General features: G+C 38.9%; 1 protein-coding gene across 4 annotated transcripts in view; it reads right to left on the bottom strand.

The window, feature by feature from the left end:
• Nucleotides 1-12090, bottom strand: part of CENPC (centromere protein C) — a 123949-nt gene extending 111859 nt beyond the window's left edge. For 3 of the 4 annotated variants that reach the window (XR_005063524.2, XM_037026616.2, XM_073237521.1), the window contains exon 1: nucleotides 11826-12090. Coding sequence is in view for 3 of the 4 variants with exons in the window: in XM_037026616.2 (XP_036882511.1) it covers nucleotides 11826-11843 (18 nt within the window). In the remaining variant the exon portion in view is untranslated. The remainder of the gene's footprint in view (nucleotides 1-11825) is intronic. The other variant, XM_037026614.2, reaches the window with a different exon arrangement.
• Nucleotides 12091-15701: the final 3611 nt, after the last annotated feature.

Below are 15701 nucleotides of genomic sequence, written 5' to 3'. Positions count from 1 at the left end.
TCCTTGAAAAATAAACAAAATAGATAAGCCTCTAGCCAGACTTATTAAAAGAAAAAGAGAGTCAACACACATCAACAAAATCAGAAATGAGAAAGGAAAAATCACAACGGACCCACAGAAATACAAAGAATTATTAGAGAATACTATGAAAACCTACATGCCAACAAGCTGGAAAACCTAGGAGAAATGAACAACTTCCTAGAAAAATACAACCTTCCAGAAATCGCGCATTTTTCCCCTTTTTTTTTTCTCTTTTTGGCGAGTGCTTTTTGGAAGCCTTAAAGGGACAGGGACCCTGGTGCTAGGGAGGCAGGGCGGCGGGACTGGTGAGCAGGTGCCTGGGACCGGCGCCTGAGGACAAAGAATATCGCGCGTTTTTCCCTGCAGGACCAGTGGATGGGTGCTTTTTGGAAGCCTTGAAGGGATAGGGACCCTGGTGCTAGGGAGGCAGGGCAGCAGGACCACTGAGCGGGTCCCTGTGACCGGGGCCTGAGGACAAAAAAAAAAAAAAAAAAAAATTGCGTGTTTTTTCCTTTTTTTTTTTTTTCTGTTCCCTCTCTCATTGTTGCTGTTGTTGTTTTGGTTTGGAGAGTGCTTTTTGGAAGTCTTAAAGGGGCAGGACAGGTCACTTAGACCAGAGGCAGGGAATCTGGGGATCTCTGGGCACCCTAACACCCTGGGCAGCAGGGAGCACAGAGGCCCCTTACAGAGATAAATAGCCTCACAGCCACTCCCCTTCCAATGGGGCTCCACCATTTTGGAGAGGCAGCCCCCAGCCAGGCCACGCCCACAGCAAAAGCGGAGATAAAACCCATAGCAACTGGGTAGGAAGCAGAAGCCCTGTCTGCACACAGCTGCCCAGCACAAGCCACTAGAGGTCGCTATTCTCCCAGGTGAGGAAGGCCACAAACCAACAAGAAGGGAAGCTCTTCCAGCAGTCACTTGTACCAGCTCTGCACAATATCTCTATCACCATGAAAAGGCAAAACTACAGGCCGACAAAGATCACAGAGACAACACCTGAGAAGGAGACAGACCTAACCAGTCCTCCTGAAAAAGAATTCAAAATAAAAATCATAAACATGCTGACAGAGATGCAGAGAAAAATGCAAGAGCAATGGGATGAGATGCAGAGAAAAATGCAAGAATAGTGGGATGAAGTCCGGAGAGAGATCACAGATGTCAGGAAGGAGATCACAGAAGTGAAACAATCCCTGGAAGGATTTATAAGCAGAATGGATAAGATGCAAGAGGCCATTGAAGGAATAGAAGCCAGAGAACAGGAACGTATAGAAGCTGACATAGAGAGAGATAAAAGGATCTCCAGGAATGAAACAACACTAAGAGAACTATGTGACCAAGACAAAAGGAATAATATTCGTATTATAGGGATACCAGAAGAAGAAGAAACAGGAAAAGGGATAGAAAGTCTCTTTGAAGAAATAATTGCTGAAAACTTCCCCAAACAGGGGGAGTAAATAATCGAACAGACCATGGAATTACACAGAACCCCCAACAGAAAGGATCCAAGGAGAACAACACCAAGACACATAGTAATTAAAATGGCAAGGATCAAGGACAAGGAAAGAGTTTTAAAGGCAGCTAGAGAGAAAAGGTCACCTATAAAGGAAAACCCATCAGGCTAACATCAGACTTCTCGACAGAAACCCTACAGGCCAGAAGAGAATGGCATGATATACTTAATGCAATGAAACAGAAGGGCCTTGAACCAAGGATACTGTATCCAGCACGACTATCATTTAAAGATGATGGCGGGATTAAACAATTCCCAGACACGCAAAAGCTGAGGGAATTTGCTTCCCACAAACCACCTCTACAGGGCATCCTACAGGGACTGCTCTAGATGGGAGCACCCCTAAAAAGAGCAGAGAACAAAACACACAACATATGAAGAATGGAGGAGGAGGAATAAGAAGGGAGAGAAGAAAAGAATCTCCAGGCAGTGTATATAACAGCTCAATAAGCGAGCTAAGTTAGGCAGTAAGATACTAAAGAAGATAACCTTGAACCTTTGGTAACCACGAATCTAAAGCCTGCAATGGCAATAAGTACATATCTCTCAATAGTCACCCTAAATGTAAATGGACTTAATGCACCAATCAAAAGACATAGAGTAATAGAATGGATAAAAAAGCAAGACCCATCTATATGCTGGTTACAAGAAACTCACCTTAAACCCAAAGATAAGCATAGACTAAAAGTCAAGGGATGGAAAAACATATTTCAGGCAAACAACAGTGAGAAGAAAGCAGGGGTTGCAGTACTAATATCAGACAAAATAGACCTCAAAACAAAGAAAGTAACAAGAGATAAAGAAGGATACTACATAATGATAAAGGGCTCAGTCCAACAAGAGGATATAACCATTCTAAATATATATGCACCCAATACAGGAGCACCAGCATATGTGAAGCAAATACTAACAGAACTAAAGAGGGAAATAGACTGCAATGCATTCATTGTAGGAGACTTCAACACACCACTCACCCCAAAGGATAGATCCACCGGGCAGAAAATAAGTAAAGACACACAGGCACTGAACAACACACTAGAACAGATGGAACTAATAGACATCTATAGAACTCTACATCCAAAAGCAACAGGATATACATTCTTCTCAAGTGCACATGGAACATTCTCCAGAATAGACCACATACTAGGCCACAAAAAGAGCCTCAGTAAATTCCAAAATATTGAAATTCTACCAACCAATTTTTCAGACCACAAAGGTATGAAAGTAGAAATAAATTCTACAAAGAAAACAAAAAGGCTCACAAACACATGGAGCCTTAACAACATGCTACTAAATAATCAATGGATCAATGAACAAATCAAAATAGAGATCAAGGAATATATAGAAACAAATGACAACAACAACACTAAGCCCCAACTTCTGTGGGATGCAGTGAAAGCAGTCTTAAGAGGAATATAGCAATCCAGGCACACTTGAAGAAGGAAGAACAATCCCAAATGAATAGTCTAACATCACAATTATTAAAACTGGAAAAAGAATAACAAAGGAGGCCTAAAGTCAGCAGAAGGAGGGACATAATAAAGATTAGAGAAGAAATAAACAAAATTGAGAAGAATAAAACAACAGCAAAAATCAACGAAACCAAGAGCTGGTTCTTTGAGAAAATAAACAAAAGAGATAAGCCTCTAGCCCAACTTATTAAGAGAAAAAGAGAATCAACACAAATCAACATAATCAGAAATGAGAATGGAAAAATCACGACAGACCCTACAGAAATACAAAGAATTATTAAACACTACTATGAAAACCTATATGCCAACAAGCTGGAAAACCTAGAAGAAATGGACAACTTCCTAGAAAAATACAACCTCCCAAGACTGACCAAGGAAGAAACACAAAAGTTAAACAAACAAATTACGAGCAAAGAAATTGAAACGGTAATCAAAAAACTACCCAAGAACAAAACCCCGGGGCCGGACGGATTTACCTGGGAATTTTATCAGACACACAGAGAAGACATAATACCCATTCTCCTTAAAGTGTTCCACAAAATAGAAGAAGAGGGAATACTCCCAAACACATTCTATGAGGCCAACATCACCCTAATACCAAAACCAGGCAAAGACCCCACCAAAAAAGAAAATTACAGACCAATATCCCTGATGAATGTAGATGCAACAATACTCAATAAAATATTAGCAAACAGAATTCAACAGTATATCAAAAGGATCATACACCATGACCAAGTGGGGTTTATCCCAGGGATGCAAGGATGGTACAACATTCGAAAATCCATCAACATCATCCACCACATCAACAAAAAGAAAGACAAAAACCACATGATCATCTCCATAGATGCTGAAAAAGCATTTGACAAAATTCAACATCCATTCATGATAAAAACTCTCAGCAAAATGGGAATAGAGGGCAAGTACCTCAACATAATAAAGGCCATATATGATTAACCCACAGACAGCATTATACTGAACAGCGAGAAGCTGAAAGCATTTCCTCTGAGATCGGGAACCAGACAGGGATGCCCACTCTCCCCACTGTTATTTAACATAGTACTGGAGGTCCTAGCCACGGCAATCAGACAAAACAAAGAAATACAAGGAATCCAGATTGGTAAAGAAGAAGTCAAACTGTCACTATTTGCAGATGATATGATACTGTACATAAAAAACCCTAAAGACTCCACTCCAAAACTACTAGAACTGATATCGGAATACAGCAAAGTTGCAGGATACAAAATTAACACACAGAAATCTGTAGCTTTCCTATACACTAACAACGAATCAATAGAAAGAGAAATCAGGAAAACAATTCCATTCACCATTGCATCAAAAAGAATAAAATACCTAGGAATAAACCTAACCAAAGAAGTGAAAGACTTATACTCTGAAAACTACAAGTCACTCTTAAGAGAAATTAAAGGGGACACTAATAAATGGAAACTCATCCCATGCTCATGGCTAGGAAGAATTAATATCGTCAAAATGGCCATCCTGCCCAAAGCAATATACAGATTTGATGCAATCCCTCTCAAATTACCAGCAACATTCTTCAATGAATTGGAACAAAAAATTCAAAAATTCATATGGAAACACCAAAGACCCCGAATAGCCAAAGCAATCCTGAAAAAGAAGAATAAAGTAGGGGGGATCTCACTCCCCAACTTCAAGCTCTACTACAAAGCCATAGTAATCAAGACAATTTGGTACTGGCACACGAACAGAGCCACAGAGCAGTGGAACAGATTAGAGACCCCAGAAATTAACCCAAACATATATGGTCAATTAATATTTGATAAAGGAGCCATGGACATACAATGGCAAAATGACAGTCTCTTCAACAGATGGTGCTGGCAAAACTGGACAGCTACATGTAGGAGAATGAAACTGGACCATTGTCTAACCCCATATACAAAGGTAAACTCAAAATGGATCAAAGACCTGAATGTAAGTCATGAAACCATTAAACTCTTGGAAAAAAACATAGGCAAAAACCTCTTAGACATAAACATGAGTGATCTCTTCTTGAACATATCTCCCCGGGCAAGGAAAACAACAGCAAAAATGAGCAAGTGGGACTACATTAAGCTGAAAAGCTTCTGTACAGTGAAAGACACCATCAATAGAACAAAAAGGAACCCTACAGTATGGGAGAATATATTTGAAAATGACAGATCTGATAAAGGCTTGACATCCAGAATATATAAAGAGCTCACACGCCTCAACAAACAAAAAACAAATAACCCAATTAAAAAATGGGCAGAGGAACTGAAGAGACAGTTCTCTAAAAAAGAAATACAGATGGCCAACAGACACATGAAAAGATGCTCCACATCGCTAATTATCAGAGAAATGCAAATTAAAACTACAATGAGGTATCACCTCACACCAGTAAGGATAGCTGCCATCCAAAAGACAAACGACAACAAATGTTGGCGAGGCTGTGGAGAAAGGGGAACCCTCCTACACTGCGGGTGGGAATGTAAATTAGTTTAACCATTGTGGAAAGCAGTATGGAGGTGCATCAAAATGCTCAAAACAGACCTACCATTTGACCCAGGAATTCCACTCCTAGGAATTTACCCTAAGAATGCAGCAATCAAGTTTGAGAAAGACAGATGCACTCCTATGTTTATCGCAGCACTATTTACAATAGCCAAGAATTGAAAGCAACCTAAATGTCCATCGTTAGATGAATGGATAAAGAAGATGTGGTACATATACACAATGGAATACTACTCAGCCATAAGAAGTGGAAAAATCCAACCATTTGCAGCAACATGGATGGAGCTGGAGAGTATTATGCTCAGTGAAATAAGCCAAGCGGAGAAAGAGAAATACCAAATGATTTCACTCATCTGTGGAGTATAGGAACAAAGGAAAAACTGAAGGAACAAAACAGCAGTGGAATTACAGAACCCAAAAATGGACTAACAGGTACCAAAGGGAAAGGAACTGGGGAGGATGGGTGGGCAGGGAGGGATAAGGGGGGCGAAGAAGAAGGAGGGTATTAAGATTACCATGCATGGGGGGGAGGGAGAAAGGGGAGGGTGGGCTGCACAACACAGAGAGGACAAGTAGGGACTCTACAACATTTTGCTAAGCTGATGAACAGTAACCGTAATGTGGTTGTTTAGGGGGACCTGATATAGGGGAGAGCATAGTAAACATAGTATTCTTCATGTAAGTGTAGATTAAAAATTAAAAAAAAAAAAAAAAAGAAAGAAAGAAAGAAAGAAAGAAAAGGGGGATTACTCCTTAACAGGATAAAACTATTGGTAAATCAAAGATCAACGCATGCTTTAAATATCCTTAATGTTGATCACTTAAAGGGTGTCAGATGATCAGCTATGGAGGTACTCTTTTCTGATAATATTCCTTTCTCTTAATTAAAAAAAAAAAAAAAAAAAGCAGTTACTGTGTGCTGACCTCCAATGAGTTCTGCACAGTGGTATAGAGGGCATGTCAAAGTGTGGGCAAAGGGTCTGTTTGTTTCTATGCAGAAGACCAAGGCCTAGCTTGGATACCCAGAAAATGAACTAAGATACGATGAGGAGGAGCTTCCGGCATCAGCACTCTCTGGAGGACTTGTGCCGGGGGATGGTCATCAAAAAGCCTCCACAGGGATCCGGATGATGCTGCGGTTGTGGCTGCATCCAGCCCACCGTCTCCTGGACTTGTCATAGGAATGAGGAGGGAGATGTCTGGGCTGGCATGTGCATACAGTGAGACAACGAATTTGACCGGTTCTGTACTGTTGGAACTCAACCAGGAGTTGGGAGGGGTGCAAGTTATAGCACTCCAAAATCTCATGACTATAGACTATCTATGGTTAAAAGAACATATGGGATGTGAACAGATCCCAGAAATGGGCTGCTTTAATTTGTCTGATGGTTCAAGTACAGTTGGACAATATCCATCATATCATAGATAAATTTTCACAAATGCCTAGGGTGCCTAAATGGTTTTCTTGGCTTCACTGGAGATGGATGGTAATTACAGATTTGCTTTGTTTATGTCACCGTATTCCTATTATGTTAATATGTGTGTGCAAATTAGTTAGTAGTTTAAAACCTATACATACTTAAGGTACTATACAAGAAGATATGTCAAAGAAATAATCAATCCTCCCATGTTTCCTTTCATATGCTACATCTATAGCTTTTCTTCTTCCTTCCTAATTACAACCCTTAAATAGAATTCGTGCCTCATATCGAATTTACCGAGTATCATAATTCCTCGAGGTGGTAAAGATACCTCGAGACAAGTGCTGGGCATAGAAGCCACAGGGCATAAATCTGCAAAGAAGTAAAAAGCTAACCTTTGCAAACAATATGGCTTCTCTCTCACTTACCAACTTTACATTTCCCTGTATGGCCCCGGAAGATGACTGGTTAGCCAGAGACGGGTAAGATTCCTTAAGGGAGGAACAACCTAAGACAGGCACAGTCCCAGGGGGGCCATCAGGTGAGAATTTGGGGATCAACAGAGGTGAGGCTCAGAACCTCACCCCCCCTGCTTTGAGAGAAATCTTCTGCATCCGTGGATGTCTTGCTGCCCTTGTCTAGCCTGGATTAATACTTAGTCCATAGGCACACACCTGATCATCTGATCATCTACATTTGCCTTCTTACAGCACTAAACTATGTTTTCTACCTTTATCTTGCATCTACCTACCACTTCAGCATTTTATTAAAAATAAAAATAATAATAATAATAGGAGAAATGTGGGATCAACATATAAATCAAGTACAAAAATCAAACGAATATTCATATTTGACCTGATTGTTTATAGGTCATAATGCATGATCAAAACCGAAAGTTTCTGTGATGAATGCCCTTGTACTGTTCACCATGTAAGAATTTATTCACTATGTAAGAATTCGTTCACCATGTAAGAACTTGTTCGTTATGCTTCAGAAGATTGGAGACTGACAAGAATTAGGCTTGAGATGGATTAATGATTGTACATTGAGCGTTGACCCCCCTATACTGAATTTTATTGTTGTTAACAACCATTTGATCAATAAATATGAGAGATGCCCTCTCAAAAAAAAAAAAAAAACACATGATCATCTCCATAGATGCTAAAAAAGCATTCGACAAAATTCAACATCCATTCATGATAAAAACTCTCAACAAAATGGGCATAGAGGGCAAGTACCTCAACATAATAAAGGCCATATATGATAAACCCACAGCTAACATCATACTGAACAGCGAGAGGCTGAAAGCTTTTCCTCTGAGATCGGGAGCAAGACAGGGATGCCCACTCTCCCCACTGTTATTTAATATAGTACTGGAGGTCCTAGCCACGGCAATCAGACAAAACAAAGAAATACAAGGAATCCAGATTGGTAAAGAAGAAGTCAAACTGTCACTATTTGCAGATGACATGATATTGTACATAAAAAACCCTAAAGACTCCACTCCAAAACTACTAGAACTAATATCGGAATTCAGCAAAGTTGCAGGATAAAAAATTAACACACAGAAATCTGTAGCTTTCCTCTACACTAACAATGAACTAATAGAAAGAGAAATCAGGAAAACAATTCCATTCACAATAGCATCAAAAAGAATAAAATATCTAGGAATAAACCTAACCAAGGAAATAAAAGACTTTACCCTGAAAACTGTAAGATACTCTTAAGAGAAATTAAAGAGGTCACTAAAAAATGGAAACTCATCCAATGCTCCTGGCTAGGAAGAATTAATATCGTCAAAATGGCCATCCTGCCCAAAGCAATATACAGATTCGATGCAATCCCTATCAAATTACCAACAGTATTCTTCAATGAACTGGAACAAATAGTTCAAAAGTTCATATGGAACTGCCAAAGACCCCCGAATAGCCAAAGCAATCCTGAAAAAGAAGAATAAAGTGGGGGGGATCTCACTCCCCAACTTCAAGCTCTACTACAAAGCCACAGTAATCAAGACAATTTTGTACTGGCACAGGAACAGAGCCACAGACCAGTGGAACAGAATAGAGACTCCAGACATTAACCCAAACATATATGGCCAATTAATATTCAATAAAGGAGCCATGGACATACAATGGGAATGACAGTCTCTTCAACAGATGGTGCTGGCAAAACTGGACAGCTACTTGTAAGAGAATTAAACTGGATCACTGTCTAACCCCATACACAAAAGTAAATTCGAAATGGATCAAAGACCTGAATGTAAGTCATGAAACCACAAAACTCTAAGAAAAAAACATTGGCAAAAATCTCATGACCCACTCTTTACTCCACTCACACTGTAACATCCTAAGTTGGGCCACTCTCCTGATTTCATTCAGGCTCCTGCACACTGCTCTGGGCCCCTTGTAGTTTCCCAACCATAGGGAGCCCTACCAAGGATGGCTCCACCTAACTGCTTTTAGATTGAATTTTTCAGAAAGATGAAGACCCCTATTAGATTTTAAGAAACTTGAGAGCACAGACTTTGTCTTAGCCTAGTTTTCATTCTTTCCAGGGCCTTGCCTGGTGCATTTCAACAACTAGTTTTGGCAAAATTGTATACCACATATTTCTGATATACTTTAGACATGCCAAAGAAACAAGACCAAAACCTAATGACAAAAATATCTTTCTTCAAAAAAGGTGAGAGTGTTTCACACAGCCTGTTTTCTTCAGGAAATACCTAAGGAGCATTTTATAAGTAGCAAACTAACCAACAAAGACATCTAACAAGACTCAGTTTCATCACAAATCATTAACAAAATTTATTTCAAGCACTTAAATCTCTGACCAGTACTCATCATTTTTAAACACTTTTAGCCAAGAGAGTGTTAGTTAACTACATTCCAAGGCCTAATTTAAAGCCATTCTTCTCTTAATTTCACACAAATTGAGTCAACTAATTTGCACACAATGTTTTTGTATGTAAATAGCACCTGTGATATACTCCATTCCTCTTTTAAATAGAAAAATTTTCAGGTTAAGATAGTTCATTCGTTCAACAAATATTAAGCACTGACTATAGAGCCAAATGCTATTTAGGCAAACCAGAAATCAAGTGGTGAATACAAGCAAAATCTCTTAATTCTAAATTCAAAGTCAGAATGCAAAATTTTCAAAACAAAAGCACACTCAAAAACTGCCAATTTCAACTCACTATTCAGTCAAATGCAGTATTAGTTTTGGCCACTCACTGTGAGATTATGTTTCTCAAAGAAATAATACACAACCCAGAAAGGATTCTCCACCCTAGCAAACTGTCATTTTGGACTAGATGATTCTTGGCTGTGAGAGCCTGTCCTGTGCATTGCAGGATGCTGACAAGTATCACTGGCCTCCACCCCCAGGTACTCTTGGCACCCCTTCATCCATGCCCTCTCCAAGCAACCAGAAATGTTTCCAGACACCACAAAAATTCTCCTAGGGGACAAAATCCCCCCTGGTTAAGATTCACAAAAGTACAGGAATGACTAAAGATACTCTCTTCGCTCTTTTAAGCAGATTATGATGCAACTTTATTCATAAAATTGCCAAAACCTGGAAGAAACGAAGGTGTCCTTCAGCCGGTAAACGAATAAACTGTGGTACCTCCAAACAATGGAATATTACTCAGTGCTAGAAAGAAATAAGCTATCAATAAAAAGTCAAATGAAGGAAATAAAAATGCATAACTACTAAGTCAAATAGACCAATCTGAAATGGCTATATACTACATGAATCCAACTTACGACATCTGAAAAAGCACAACTACAGAGACAGTAAAATATCAATGGTGCCAGGGCTGACGGGGAAGAGAGGGATGAACAGGCAGAGCACAGAGGATTTACAGGGCAGTGAAAATTATGTTTGATACTATAGTGATGGATACATATCACTATAGATTTGTCCAAACACACACACTGTACAACACTCAGAGTGAATCCTAAGGTACACTACAGACTTTGAGTGGTCATGATGTGTCAATGCAGGACCATCAATTGTAACAAATGCACCACTCTGGTGGGAAGCTATGCATGTGCAGAGCAAAGAGGTATATGGAAAAATCTCTGTACCTTCCTATTTGTCTGTGAACCTGAAACTGTTCTAAAAAACAGTCTTAAAAAAAAAAAAAGAAAAAAGGAACTGTGGGCATTTGGTAAATTTTATTTCCCTTCACTTTCCCCAATGAAATGGCTTTATTCCTTTTCTTTATTACACGAAGGTAAACAATGTATTCACCCTTTCATCTCTGTATACAAGCATACATATATAACTTTATATACATGGGAGTTCGTTGATGCTTAAGATTTTCCAAGAAGAGGAGGTAAGGTAGAAAACAAGCTCGGGAGAGGCGCTGACATGGATTGTAAAATACATAGTAAGCACAAGCGAAGTATTAGAGAACAGTGAATACCGAGGGAGACCAGAAACATGTAAACAAAAACTGAGTTCCCGCCCCCGACAGTCATTCGCAGCCTGCACCTTTCAACTGACAGCTGCAGGTTTCACGCAACCTTATCAGTAACAGATGTTCCAAAATAACCTGCTTCTCCAGACCAACAAGTCTGAAGCAAAGACCCTATTTTAAGTCGTTTCAATACTTCTGTGGACAGAAATTATTTGGAAGACCAGGATCTGGAGTTTAAAGAGTATTAATCCCCAGATTCTCTGAGAAAGATGCCGTCACAGCCGAAATCACAAGAAACCCTGAGAGTACACAATGCAAGTAAATGACTCTGGCTATCCGCACACGATCACCCCCTGAGCTCAAAAACTTGGCGCGGCTTCTCCCAAGAAGCCACAGCACCGGCCCAACGTTTCTCTCCCCCGCCGCTAGCGCCGGTACGGGGGCAGCGCGGCAGTACTTACCAGTCCCGACGCGGCCATGTTCCGGCCCGGCCCCGCCCACGCCCTCAAAGGCCCCCGGCTCCAGGAAGCCCAGCAGTGACCGAGCCGCCGTGGGAGCAGCTGGGCAGCGACTCCGGAGCACCCCTGAGGCGGGAGGCGGCAGAAACGAGGGAACCAGCAAGCAAGCGCTGTCAGTGCTCCTCACCCATTGGCCCGTCCCTCCACAAGCCCCCGGAACCCAGCTCTCTACGCAGTTTCAAACTGGCCACACATGCGCAAAGCTGCCCGCGCAACCAAACAGGAAGCAAGCCGTTATGGGCCCGCCCCTCACCGTTCTCTCTTACAGTCCCGCCCTTTTCTGCTCAGCTTTCCTTCCGCCCACAGCTTCGTCAGCCATCCTTCCCTCCCCACGGTGAGGGCTGCTGGTCTTCCACCTGGGCTTCTGCTTGGCGGACACGGTTTTGGGAACTGTCTTTGCCCTTTGAACACAGTGTAAAACTTCTCAACGGTTATTTATAGAGTAAAAAGTAATACTTGGAAGGAATAAAGTTAAAAATTGCAGAAGTCGTTTAAAGAGAAATACTTCACCGTGCAGCCCTGTCAGCCACACTAGACAATATATGCATCATCTCTGAAAATAATAATGGTTTTTTTCGGATACACAGTATTTTCATGAAATATCACTAACAAAATGGCCTATGTAAATATATTTCACTTAATGTGATGTCCCGAAAGGAGTCCTGGATCAGGAGTCTTGAAACCTGCTCAACTGACTTGTTAATGTAATCTAGGACAAATTATGGCACACCATTCTGGGTGTTTCATTAATTATATGATGGTAAAGGTAAATTATAGATACTCTGAAGACTTGACCTGAACATTTTATGATCTATGAAACTGGTCTATTTTTGTGATTTACTAAAATTTTGCAAGGAAATTGTTAACCAAAAAAACTTTGCTTATTGACTAAATTTAAGAGTGAACTAATAAATTTGAATTAAAATAAATTTCAAACCCACAGCTAGCATCATACTAAATGGTAAAAAGTTGAAAGCTTTTCCTCTAGCATCAGGAACAAGACAATGATATCTACTCTCACCACTTTTATTCAAAATAGTACTCAAAGTCCTAGCCACACAGACAAAAAAGAGAAAGAAAAGGCATCTAAAATGATAAAGAAGTAAAATTGTCACTATTTCCGGTGACACAATATTTTATATAGAAGACTCCACCAAAAAACTATTAGAATTAATAAATTCAGTAAAGTCACGGGATACAAAATCAATATACAGAAATACATTGTGTTTCTATATACTAATGACAAACTAGCAGAACAAGAAATTAAGAAAACAATCCCATTTACAATTCTCAAAAAGGATAAAATACCTAGGGAAAAATCTAACTAAGGAGGTGAAAGACCTATACTCTGCAAACAATAAGACACTGATGCAAGAAATTGAAGATGACACAAATAAGTGGAATGATATTCTGTGATCATGGTTAGGACAACCAATATTGTTAAAATGATCTACCAATTCAGTGCAATCCCTATCAAAATACCAATAGAATTTTTCACAGAACTAAAACAAATAACCCTAAAATTTGTGTGTAACCACAACACACTCCAAATAGCCAAAGTAACTTGAGAAAGAAGAACAAAGCTAGAAGTATCAGGCAGCTCAATTTCAAGCTACAGTAATCAAAAAGGCATGGTACTGGTACAAGAACAAATGCATGTATCAATTGAATACAATGGAAAGCCAAGAAATAAGCCATGCTTATAAGGTTAATTAAAGGAAGCAAGATTATACAATGAGAAAAAGACAATCCCTTTGATAAATGGTGTTGGAAAAACTGGAAAGTTATATGCAAAAGAATGGAACTAAATCACTTTCTTACACTACACACAAAAATAAATTCATAATGGATTAAATACCTAAAAATAAAACGTGAAACCATAAACCTCCTGAAAGAATAAAAAATAGCGAGTAAACTCTTGGACATCGACCTTAGCAATTTTTTTTTTGGAGATGTATCTCCAGCAAGGCAAACAAAAGCAAAAATAAATAAGTGGAACTATTTCTGCACAATAATAAAAAGCTTCTGCACAACAAAGGAAATCAACAAGGCAACCTTCTGAGAATATGTTTGCAAATGATATATCTAGTGAGGGATTAATATCTAAAATATACAGACAACTCATACACCTCAACACCAAAAAAGCAAATAATTCTATTAAAAAATGGGCAGATGACCTGAATAGACATGTTTCCAAAGAAGACACACAGACACAGGAAAAGTTGCTCAACATAACTAATCATCAGGGAAGTGCAAATCAAAACCACAATGAGATATTACCTCATACCAGTTAGAGTGCCTATTACCAAAAGACAAGAAATAACAAGTGCTGGCAAATATGTGGAAAAAAGGGAACCCCTGTGCACTGTTAGCGGAAATGTAAATTGGTGCAGCCACTATGGGAAACAGTTTTGGGAGTTCCTCAAAAAAATTAAAAATGAAAATACCATAAAAACTAGCAATGCTACTTCTGGGAATTTACTTAAAGAAAATAAAAACAGTAATTCAAAAAGATATACGTACCCCTATGTTTATTGCAAGATTATTTACAATAGCCAAGATATGGAAACAATCTAAATGTCCAGTCAAAAGATGAATGGATAAAGTAGATAGGGTACACACACACACACACACACACACACACACACACACACACACACACACACACAGTGGAATATTACTGAGCCATAAAAAATGAAAGCTGGTATTATGCTAAGTGAAATAAGTCAGATAGAAAAAGAAAAATACCATATGATTTCACTTATATGTGGAATCTGAAAAACAAAGCAAATGAACAAACAAATCAGAAAATAGACTCATAAAAACAGAGAACAAACTTGTGGTTGCCATAAGGGAGGAGGATAGAGGGATGGGAAAAAGAGGTAAAGGAGATAAAGAAGTCCAAAAAAAGGAATTGAGTTATAAATTTTTTAAATTTGTAATGCTTTAACAAATTTATCACCTACTAAGGCCATTTTGTTTCTTTTTTCCCTTCTCTCTTTCTTCTTCCTTCCTTATTTCTTTTTCTTTTTTTAGGGAAGACAGGTTACAAATTAATTCTGAAATCAGATAAGATTGGATCCTACTCTACTCCACTAATTGTGCTATAATGGGCAAGTTAAACTGTTTCTCAATTCCCTTGTCTATAAAATGGAAATAATATTAAAGTTGTTGAGATAGTGGATTAATTCCTTTTAAGATCTAGGTGAAATTCCTAGAACATAATAAGAATTCAATAAATAATGCTATTGATATTATTATGGATATTTTTTTACTTGGTTTAGCAGAAGTTTTGCTACTCAGACTACAGTATATAATTTAGTATTATCACATTTGTAATAGATAATAATAAAAATATCACGTAATGAGTACATACTATATGCCAACTTCTATTCTAAGTGGTCCCCATGAGGTAACTTGTTTAATTCTTAGAACATTCCTATGAAAGAAAGTGACTAATCTCCCCATTTTATAAAAAACAGAACTGGGGCAGAGTTTAAGTAACATGCCTAAGATTACACTACCATTAAATGGTAGAGCTGGGGATGAACTCTGGTATTCTGATTCAGAAATGAGCATTTAATCACTACAGTCTTTTTACCTCTCAGTGAGAAACTGTAGCAAACAGAATCAGATGTGAAGTTCCACATGTAAAATTATATCCCTTGCTTCCACTGGAAACAGTAGCTTTCAGAGATATTTTGAGAAACTTGAAATGCAATGACATGCTGGTGTGACATAAAGGGCACAAAAAGTGTTAGCAATGAACTGGGTCTCTTCCAAGGAGAAAATAGAGCAGCAGACTTATGAAAACAAAGT

The sequence above is a fragment of the Manis javanica genome, chromosome 5 (genome assembly GCF_040802235.1).
Source record: "Manis javanica isolate MJ-LG chromosome 5, MJ_LKY, whole genome shotgun sequence".
Classification (NCBI taxonomy): Eukaryota; Metazoa; Chordata; class Mammalia; order Pholidota; family Manidae; genus Manis; species Manis javanica.
This window is presented reverse-complemented; position numbering and strand designations above follow the sequence as displayed.